This window comes from Solanum dulcamara, chromosome 8, assembly GCF_947179165.1.
Source record: "Solanum dulcamara chromosome 8, daSolDulc1.2, whole genome shotgun sequence".
NCBI lineage: Eukaryota > Viridiplantae > Streptophyta > Magnoliopsida > Solanales > Solanaceae > Solanum > Solanum dulcamara.
The window spans coordinates 28263594-28274597 of NC_077244.1; the positions used below are offsets into that span (position 1 = coordinate 28263594).

The following is an 11004-nucleotide window of genomic DNA, read 5'->3' on the forward strand; positions in this document are numbered from 1 at the left end:
AATGATAGGATGGTATTGCTAAGGGTGGAGGAGACTGTGGTAAAAGCAAGGAAGTACATCAATAACACCACAAGTTCGATAACAAGAAGTCAATTGATAGTCAGAGCTACATGGAAAAGAAAACACATGTTGAGAGGAAATGATGTTGCATGTACAGAGGGACACATAGCTTCATGGATTGTCCCGACTTAAAGAGTCTTAGCTCCATAGTGCGTGAACAGAAGGAGCAGGCGCAAGGAGAAAGTTCGATCACAACTCAATTAGGTGTGATTGGACTATGTGGAGCCATTACAAAGTTAGCTAACCTAGTTAATGAGAATAGAAATTAGTACGTGGACCTTATCATTAACAACAAGCCTGCTCGTGCACTAGTGGACACTAGAGCAACTCATAATTTTATGACAGAGCTTGCATCAAAGAGAATAGAGTTGAATCTCGCTCCAACTAACTCTCATATCAAGACTGTGAATGTCGATCCTCAAAATGCTCATGGTATTGCCAGTGGTGTTGATGTGAAATTGGGCAATTGAAAAGGTACGACAAACTTTAACATTACAAAGATGGATATTTTTTATATTATTCTAGGGCAAGAGTTCTTCACAAAATGTCATACCTTGATCGACCCCTACCTCAATTGTCTCTGGGTCATGGAACGAGAAAGGTCTTGCATGGTGCCTACAATAACTATACCACACAAACAGAATCAAACACAATTTTTGGCTATATAGCTTGTGGAAGGGCTCAAGAAGGAGGGGACGATGTTCTTGGAAACCACAAGTTTTGAGGGAGACAAAGACAAAAAAGCCATTGCCGTGTTCTACTTCCATTGGAAGGGAAAATCATTGGAAAAAGCTACACGGGAATGATATGAGGACTTGTGGGGATTCAAAGATAAGATACGAGAGTTTATGCAGCAGCAATGCGCCTTGATCGTCGCAACATCGAGTGAGGGAGAGTGTGACGATCCACCACATCATCACGCCACATAAGCGTCACGTAAGTGCCACATGGCACAAAGTTGTTCATGTGGAAGGCTTACATAGGAAGAAGGCTAGTCCTTAGTGGAAGGTTCCAGAGAAATACATGGTAGAACCTAAAATATCATAGATTTGCATGGAAAGTCCATATAATATTCTAGGCATGTAGAGAGTTCTAGAGAAGAGATCTAAATGTAAATATGTAAGGACGTGTGTAATACTTATTATTTACATCTTAGCCCCTTAGTGAGTAGTATAAATAGATGAGCATCCATTTGTAAATTAATTTTCCAAAATTTAGTTAAAAATTCTCTACAACACAATTTTAGTAATCCTAAGTGTTCTTTCTACCATTTTCTTAGCGATTTATAGAGTTATATGCTGACTTGGCATAATAAGATTGTGAATAAGTGGCGCAAGAATGTTAGTGAATTGTCAAGTGCCGCACATGTGCTTAGTTAAAGACTAAAGACGTGACATTAAGCATGTAAGCGATTTTTTGAGACAAGTTTAAAAAGAAATTTATATCTTTTTCCAACAAATATATCAAAAAATATGATAGTAAAATTTAAATATAATTTTTGATGGAAAAATAGAAAGACAAATATGATCCTCCTCCTCCCTCCTGTGTTTAGATTGTTGCAGAAAAATAGAGAAAAGAACTGAAAAAAGCGGCTGAGGGGAAGAAGGTAGTTTGGTAAATATAAGAAAATGGAAAGAGCAAAGATGAGTAGGATGCATAGTAGATGGTGAGAGCAAAAGTGAAGAGAGAGAGAGAGAGAGAGAGAGGAAGAAGGTGCTATACATCTATCTACAGAGAAACCCTCCTCAGATCTCAACCCAACCCTTTCCCTTTCTTTGATTGCTTCAATTTTTTTCCGGTAAATTCTGATTTGGGGTATTATTTGTTGTAAATTCTGATAGAAAGAAGAAGAAAATGTAGCCAGATGATGCTATTTCGTTTTCCTATTCTCTTGTATTTATTTCCTTTTCTTTTTCCATCAGATTTGAGCTTGGTGCATACTGGAGGATCTTGTCCATCAAACTTGCAATGTCGTAATGGGTACAATATTTGCTTTTCGTATCTCAAGTCCAAGGGCAAAAAAAAATCAATTCTTTGATCTGATTTTTCTTTTCTAGGTAAACCCTAGAGATTTCTTGTTATAATTCAGATTTTTTGAAAATTTTAGTTTCTAAGTGAGATTATATTGGAAGGTAAGAGACCAGAATTGAAGAAACTTTTCAATGGAAGATTGGTCCAAGTATGCCCATAGTCCGGCTCATTTGGCAGTGGCTAAGCGAGACTATCCCACTTTGAAAGAGATTGTTGGTTGCCTGCCTTGTCTTGCCAAGGCCGGTGAAGTGAACACTGAGCCACAGTCTGTGGCTGCTGAGATTGATGCCGATGCTGTTTCTGCAGTAATTGATAGGCGAGATGTTCCTGGCCGTGAAACTCCTTTGCACCTTGCTGTTCGGTTGAGGGACCCAATCTCTGCTGAGATTTTGATGGCTGCAGGTGCTGATTGGAGTCTTCAGAATGAGAATGGTTGGAGTGCTCTTCAGGAAGCAGTGTGTACCAGGGAGGAGAACATTGCTATGATTATTGCTCGCCACTATCAGCCTCTTGCTTGGGCCAAGTGGTGTCGTAGACTTCCTAGGATTGTGGCCTCAGCTGCTCGTATTCGTGACTTCTATATGGAGATCACCTTTCACTTTGAGAGCTCTGTTATTCCATTCATAGGTCGGGTTGCTCCATCAGACACCTACCGCATTTGGAAACGGGGTTCTAATCTTCGTGCCGATATGACACTTGCAGGATTTGATGGGTTCCGCATTCAACGCTCTGATCAAACTTTCCTCTTTCTTGGAGAGGGGTATTCATCAGAAGTTAGTAGCATATCCTTACCTCCAGGTTCTTTAATTGTCCTTGCTCATAAGGAGAAGGAGATCACAAATGCATTAGAGGGAGCTGGTGTACGACCATCAGAAGCTGAAGTAGCCCATGAAGTTGCTTTGATGTCTCAAACAAATATGTATAGGCCAGGAATTGATGTTACTCAGGCTGAGCTTGTTCCTCACTTAAATTGGAGGAGACAGGAGAGGACAGAGATGGTTGGTACATGGAAGGCAAATGTGTATGATATGCTTCACGTGATGGTTAGTGTAAAATCAAGGCGTGTTCCTGGTGCCATGACTGATGAAGAGCTCTTTTCAATGAATGATGATGGTAAATTAACAAACTGTGGTGAACATGACGATTATAATGGTATATTAACAGCTGAAGAAAGAATGCAATTAGATTCTGCACTTCGAACGGGTAATTCTGATGGACTTGGTGATGATGAGGAGCTTGAGGTTCAGGATTGCCATGACAACTCTAGTGGAGGTTCATTTAGAAGTTGTGAATCCAATGGTGTTCCTAAAGAGAAGAAGAGTTGGTTTGGTTGGAACAAGAAAAATTCCAAAGGAACTGGTGATGATTTAGAGGATTCAAAGATTGTGAAAAGGTTCTCGAAGTTGGCTCCAGATGATACCAAGCAGAAATCCCATGACACTCATAGATCATCATCCGAAGTTCAAGGGGAAGATACCGGAGATGTCAAACAGAGCAAAGATAAGTGCGGCAAGAAGAAAAAGAAAAAAGGGCCTTTGGGTGAGTCTAAGAGTGAAAGTGAGTACAAAAAAGGTTTAAGACCTGTTTTGTGGTTGACACCTGACTTCCCGCTGAAAACAGAAGAGCTTTTACCATTACTAGACATATTAGCCAACAAGGTTAAAGCTATTAGAAGGTTGAGGGAGCTTTTGACTACTAAGCTACCCCCTGGCACATTTCCAGTCAAGGTACATGATACCTTTTTCTATTATGTTCTCTTCCCTAATGCTTCTTGTTCTTTCTCCTTAGTCTTTATTTTACTGGTAATATATTCTGAACTTCCTTTTCCACATGGCTAGCTTATGCTTATGTCAGAGGCACTCGAGGAAGGGTGGGTAGGGTCTTTAATATCTCAATTCCCTCATAGATGCACGCTGTGTGCATCCACCATGAACCTACCATGTTGTTAGATATGTGTTATTGCATGACTGGTGGAACAAAATACGAACTTTGTTTCATGTGTATTAGTATGCGTTTGGACATGAACTTGAACTCATGATTGAAACCATTGATTTGGGTAGAGGTTGATTTTAAGTTGTAATTTTTCTCATAAACATAAATCCCACAATTTGTGAAAATTATCGAAACTTCCTCAACTCTTGTAGAATCTTATCTAATGAACAAACCATAATTCATAAATAAGGTATCAAAATATCCTAAAACGCCACATTGATAAATTGTATATTTTCATGTTCCTTTTATAAATAAATGCTTGCGATTACATGCTATTACAAACTTCCAAATACACAATTTTACAAAGATCCACTGGTCCAATAAATCAACAATAGTAGTAGCTAGTTGTTCTTTAATATAATCCTTTCAAATGGTACGAACAATATCTTCATGTCGAGCATGGGTCTTTTTTAGAAAATTTAAAATTATGGGTCAAGTTTTAGATAACAAAAAAATTGAAATAATAAATTTTAGTTGAGATTCTACCTTTAAGGTAAATTTGAAATCAAAATTTCTAATTCAAAGTCTAAATTACATGTCGGAACACCTCCTTATCTTGTTTGTTCCTTTGTATGACATAACATAAGCACTGTTGCTCGTGGCGTGTTATCTCATCTTTTTGTTACTTTAGTCACCCAATGATATGCACGTTAGAGTGATAAGGACTTGGGGTTGTGTCATATATATATGGGTGATTTGCACAAATAGAATCTTTCTGTGCCACTATTTAAATATTTTTCTCATTAAGAGAGGTTTTGGAAAAATAGCCTTCGCAGAAGTATCTAGAAGCATGCTCCTGGTGGTTGCTAGGATTTCTCAGCAAAATCTTTGCGATCTCCTAGATTGGCCAAGACATTCCTTAATAACAAGTTATGATTATTCGTCAAGATTTCCATCAAATTCTGACAGATCACCAGAATGATGACCATAAATTTTGACAAATTGCTTGAATTGGTTATAAAATCCTGACGGGTCACCCTAACTTGCTGGGTAAATTTCACCAACGTCGTGTTTTTGCTTCAAAAGTCTAAATCAATTCCAGTCAAATCTGATTTTTGTAGACAATATACTAACACCAATTTCAATGATTTCCAATGGGTAGGTTCAACCTAAACCTTCAAAAATCAATAGATCCACTGTCTTCTTCAATAAGTTTTTTTCAAGCTCAACAAAAACCAACAATGGTGTTTTCAATTTTCTCCAGCCAAACCAATGTAAATCATTAGGGATAGCCAATATAAGCTTAATGGAATATTATTACATTAATTCCAACTACAAATAAGTAGTGAGAGGAGAAATGAGTAGGAGAAGAAGGGAAAAGGGAGGAGGAGAAATTCTGGCGAAACTCATTTGCACAACTTTTCTTAATAGGTCAAAAATTAAACGCCGCTCCTTAAAAAGTCTATCCCATGTAAATTTTTGTATATATAAGACAAAATTATGTAGGATATTCTTTAAAGTTCAACTAAATTGACTTTTTACTGTTAGTAAGATTCCTTTGTGATTTCTGTCTTTATGTTGATGTGACAGAAGGGTTGAAGTATAGCAAGGTTAAAGGTGAAGTGAATTTTGGGGAGTTTAACTGACAGGCTGAGTTAAGAGATCGTTCTCTATGGTGGAGACTCTTGGTACCGTGTGGCTTTTTCCTTATCTATCTTTAACCTCCTCTCCTTTTTCTTGACTTGTTTCATACGTTCTTTTCTTGTTTCTATTTAGGTGAAAACATAAAAACTATATGGCTAGTCATACTGAGGTCTCTTGATGAAATGGAATTATCTCCAATTATTTTTTTTGTGTAATTCAAGTATATCACCTTATAAGTACACCAAGTTGGACTCCTAGTGAATTTTGGTTCGGTGGTAAAGAAACAGAGGATTATGTGTGCGTTAGGTGCATGTCTCAAGTTCGAACCTTGCTACATACAAAAGCCTGGTTAAGTGAAGGGTAGTTTGGCGAGGCCATTTTTAATGGAGTTTCGAATCATGGCTCAGTTGGTCCTCAACTATTTCCCAGTTTTGAAAAAGTACACCAAGTTGGTGTTAAGGTATTTACATTTGGTTTTGTGAGAACCACATTCATCCAACGAATTACAACTATCTATACTATACCAGACTTGCTCTTCATACCGAATGTATACATGACACAAGCATGTTTTTTGATACTTCTGGCACATTCTTGTTATGGTGAAAAAATCTCCTATTTCTTTCACTCCAAAGAGGCTAAAAGAGACATAATTTGTTGTTCTTCAAACTACCTTCCTCCTAATGAATTCTATATTACTTCTCCTACCTTACTTAGTAGCACCCAAGAATGTTAAGCATAGAGAAGACCAAGGTCCATAAGTGTGTAAAGTTGAAATGCAATAGGAGTGTTCCACGGCCGGTTGACCAAAATGAGGATCCCTTTGCGTCCTCTTCTTAATATTATTCACGTTTAAGGTTGCTTCTCACATAGCGCACATGGTGGAAAAAACTACTTTTTTTTGGAGCCTTGGCCTTTCAATTTTTTTCCTGATATACATGTTCTCTCCTACTGAAATCTATATTTAAGGATATGTCACTGTTTATTTTTTCCCCAAGTTTCCTTTTAAAATATTTATTGCTGACAAATCGCTTTTGTTCTCAAGTTTTTTTGTGATAGGCTCATTCTTCCTGAAAGAAATATAGTTTTTTAATAGATTGGGGAGGCCTTGTTAAACATCAAATTATGTTATGTTCTCTCTTATCCTCCATGAATCAAGTGTATCTCTGAGGAATAGAAGAGGTTTGATGAGCAGAACTGGAAATAAAATGGATGTTCCTATCCTGTATGATAAACGTGCTTCTATTATTATAACAAGAAAAATGAGGCCACCTGCTCATTTGAATGCTGAGGAGATAAAAGGAGTAGGGCCGTGCTGAAATGGTTTCAGTTTCGGTGATGGACCTAGGTAGTTATGGTCTTTTGTAAAAGTTGTTAAAAACACACTACGAACTTGCTAAAACTTGAACCTATCTATATTTCATGCATGAGTGTAAGTAAAGTAGGAGAAGAATAATTAGGTATTTGCTTAAGGACAGGGTCTTGTGGAATGGTTGGCTCAACATAAAAAAGGAACTCCAATATTTCCTTACAACTACTATTAGTTTAAACACTTCTCCCTCCAGCATGTATTTATGCAATGGTAGAGATTTGAAAGTAGCAAGTATACTGGGTAACATGTTTGCGTTTTCAATAGTGCAAGTTGCACATACTCTCATTCGTGGTGCTGCACCTGTGCTGTCACGACACCGATACTAGTATGCACATACTCAACATAAAAAATGGAACTCCAATATTTCCTTACAACTACTATTAGTTTAAGTAATTCTCCCTCCAGCATGTATATATGCAACAGTTGAGATTTGAAAGTAGCAAGTATACTGGGTAACATGTTTGCGTTGTCGATAGTGGTCCAAGTTGTACATACTCATCATTCATGGTGCTGCACCTGTGTTGTCACGGCACCGATACTCTGGGTGTGGGATACGTACTGGAGTTGGTCAATCAATATTGGATACTTTGACCTTTAAACCACAAAAAAAATCAGAGATAAGATTTAGCATATTGATTTTTGAAGACAAAAGCTATGGTAGATTTCGAGATGGCTCCTACAACTTGAGGATAAAAGATTGAGTTATGATACTCTACAAGTTACATGTAAATTTTCACATAATATCTCATAATTTAGGCATATTTTTAGATATAGCCTCACACTCGTTTCCTGTCTCCATACCCTGAATCTTAAAATTTAGACTATGAAGGATCCAACTTCTAGATTTGCACTCGTATCGGATATCCATACCGGAGCCCGAGCAACTTAGATAGTGATAGCATGGAACTTTCGGCATGTTTATCCAATGGTGATTATTGTGTATTGTATACTTTAATTAATATTTAGTGAAAACCAAGCGAGAAACATCCTTCATAAATTTTGAAGTTTCTCAATTTAATGCAAATTTTGTTGTAATTTCCGAAAATGCCCAAGTCATTTTCTTTTTAAACGATATTCGCGGTATACATATTGTGTTCATCTATACTTGTAGAAATTGCCTCGTATCACAAAATGTACCAAAAGTTTGTGTCATAGTAAATTTGGTATGAGGACAAAAATGGCATCCATTTGAGGTCTTATGTGGATCATACATGTCGAGGGTTTCTTTTCATGAAGGATTTATTTTTTTTAAAAAAGGAACGTTGAGGGTTTTTTATAATTACCAAACAAGGTCTAAAGATTGTCCATTCCTATCTTGGCCTGCATGTGAGTTGCGTGATTCCTACCCTAAGTTTTGACAAAATGTTGTACCATTTTTTGTAAATAAAGAGGGAATTGGTTGTTCATGTGGAATATTACTAACAATCTAGGAATCTTGTCCTTGCAACATGCATAGGCATGAGTTGAACCTTCTTTAGATGTATTATAGAGCATTACTTATTTTTCGAAAAGTTGGAATCTGAAGATTATCTTTATCGCTACATGAATATTTAGTGAAATATTAAATACTATTTGCTGAAGAGGAGCTTTGGTGCAATAATAAAAGTTGTTGCCGTGTTACCATGACGTCCAAGGCTCAGCCCGTGGAAATAACCTCTTGTGAAAATGCAAGATAAGGTTGCATAAAATAAATCTATTGTGATTTGGTCTTTCCTCGGACTCTGTGCATAATGGGAGCTTAGTGCACTTGACCTTTTTAATAAATACTCATTTTATTCCATTTTATATGACATTATTTAATTTGTTTCTAATAATCTGACCCATTTCTATATTTGAAAGATCTTTAATGTTAAACTTTTAGTTTTACCCATTATGACATGCTCTTATAGCCATAAAATTGTCATGACATGTTTAAGACCACAAGTCCGAAGGTACTTTTGGTATGTGCCAAATGTTGTCCTTTGTTTTTAAAACTTCGTGTTCAGTCAAACAACTTTGGATAAAATGAAATGGAGTACTTATTTGTTGATATTATTGGCTAGTAACACATACTAGCATAAAGTTGAGGAGTGGAAGAGCTTGGCTTGTGAATCACCTAACATTAGACCCTTAATAGTAGTTCAATTTCAATGAAGTAGATTAAAACTCAGATCAGCAATTTGAGACAGAATTTCTGTGTGATGGGTCATATTCTTGTTGTAGTATGTTTCTAGCAATATAAAAAAGACTTTTAAATCTTTGAGAAAAACATAGTATTTTAGATATTGCCTTTATAATTTAGGTTGTGAGAATTGAGAGTTTATTTATCTAAATGCAATTAGTTAGTTGTCTATTGTGACCTCGTATTGAAAGATATGCTAGTATGCTAGATCTCCTTAATGCTAGTATGTTGGACTCATTATATTCTGCTGCATCTCAGGTGGCTATTCCTATTATTCCAACCATCCGTGTTCTTGTTACTTTTACCAAGTTTGAGGAGCTCCAGCCAGTGGAGGAGTTCTCAACGCCTCTTTCAAGCCCTGCACATTTCCAAGATGCTAAATCAAAGCAATCTGATGGCTCTGCATCATGGATTTCATGGATGAGGGGAAGTCACGGTGGCCAATCTAGTGACAGCGAAAGCCGCAGCTTCCATGAAGAGATTGACCCTTTCCACATACCTTTTGATTATGCTTGGGTTGATGCAAATGAGAAAAAACGCCGGATGAAAGCCAAGAAAGCAAAGAACAGGAAACATAAGAAGCATGTCGCCAATAGAAATTCAGATACTGGGCGTCAGGCCACTGACGATGTTGAAGAATAATAATGACCAAGAGATTTAGTCTATTGCTTCCACAAGAAGAGGTAAAGCTGCTTTTTCCAGTCTCAGCTCTTCCAATGGTCTAGCTAGTGTTGGTGAGTTGCCTCTTTATTATATCAGAAGATATCTATCTTCTTCTGCTGTATCTTATTTGATTCTAAGATCTGAAAATCATCTTGTTTATTCCATAGTGTCTTCAGCCTGTTTATCGCCTTTGCTGCTTCAAATGTATCTATGTTCAGTAGCTTTTCTCAAATGGAGTTCTTTGTCAATCTAAGAACATTAGGCAGAGATTTGACTTGAAAAATTTGTTGAGGATAGAGTTTGTGTATCTCTCCCAGTGGCATACAAGTCCAATCATTTTTAGATTGTTTATTTTATTTGTTCTTACTAGACGTTTGCAAGATGAGAGTAATCTTAAACATATGATATTTGTAGAAAGGTTTACAATTTCTGATAGCTTAGTGTGCTTGTATTTTTTTTGTTATTTGGAAACCTCAAATTTCTTGATGTCTTTGTTTATGTGGTTTGTGATGAGGTGGTGCTGGAATTTATCAATGGATTGTGAGCAGATCTCCTATTTCAGGAATTAGCATTTGACTGGCTTGACAAAAAAATCTTATTATACCCAGCAAATCTTCCATCCTTACTGGAATTGTACCTGGAAGGTTAATCATAAAAAGGGCAACAGAAACATGGCGCTGGGTGTCTAACGTGTGCGTTGCTACATATGCTGTTATTATTATTATTATTTTATTATTATAATTATATATATATTATACATATACGAGAGAGCTATGTAAAAATTTCAGGGCATCCTATTTGGTTGCCTCTATTCAACATGTACCCATTTTTAAAAAAAATATATTATTTAACTGACTCTGTGACACCTAATATTAGGCAACTTCAGGCTGCTTGCTTCACTTTTTTCTTCTTCCTTCTTTCTTCTTATTCTTAGTTGTTGCATAATAATATCTTTTCTAATTTATAGCAATTTTAAATATAGCGCTTTGAAGAAGTGAGTCTTGAATTTCAATACAAAAAGTGAGTTAAAATCGATTTATGGGTCTTGAAAATAATGAAAAATCATCATTATTGCAAAATAAGTTTGTTAGATTTGTGGTTTTGAAAATTGATGTTTGAAGTTATGTTTTTTTATGATATATGA

At 36.5% G+C, this 11004-nt stretch overlaps 1 protein-coding gene across 7 annotated transcripts; it reads left to right on the top strand.

Moving 5' to 3' along the window:
* Positions 1-1559: 1559 nt before the first annotated feature.
* Positions 1560-10707, top strand: LOC129898775 (uncharacterized). 7 transcript variants are annotated; one of them, XR_008769444.1, is made up of 5 exons: positions 1560-1858; positions 1983-2117; positions 2193-3818; positions 5614-5711; positions 9456-9595. XR_008769444.1 is itself a non-coding variant. In XM_055973449.1 (5 exons), the coding sequence occupies exons 3-4, from the start codon at positions 2223-2225 to the stop codon at positions 9837-9839; spliced, it is 1980 nt and encodes a 659-aa protein (XP_055829424.1). In that variant the 5' UTR covers positions 1563-1858; positions 1983-2117; positions 2193-2222; the 3' UTR covers positions 9840-9880; positions 10423-10706. The 7 variants fall into 7 exon arrangements, 4 of the variants coding, with proteins under 4 accessions (XP_055829424.1, XP_055829422.1, XP_055829420.1 ...); XR_008769443.1 differs by lacking the exon at positions 5614-5711 and adding an exon at positions 10423-10707 and having other exon boundaries at positions 1563-1858; positions 9456-9931; XR_008769442.1 differs by lacking the exon at positions 5614-5711 and adding an exon at positions 10375-10416 and having other exon boundaries at positions 1563-1858; positions 9456-9931.
* The last annotated feature ends 297 nt before the right edge of the window (positions 10708-11004 follow it).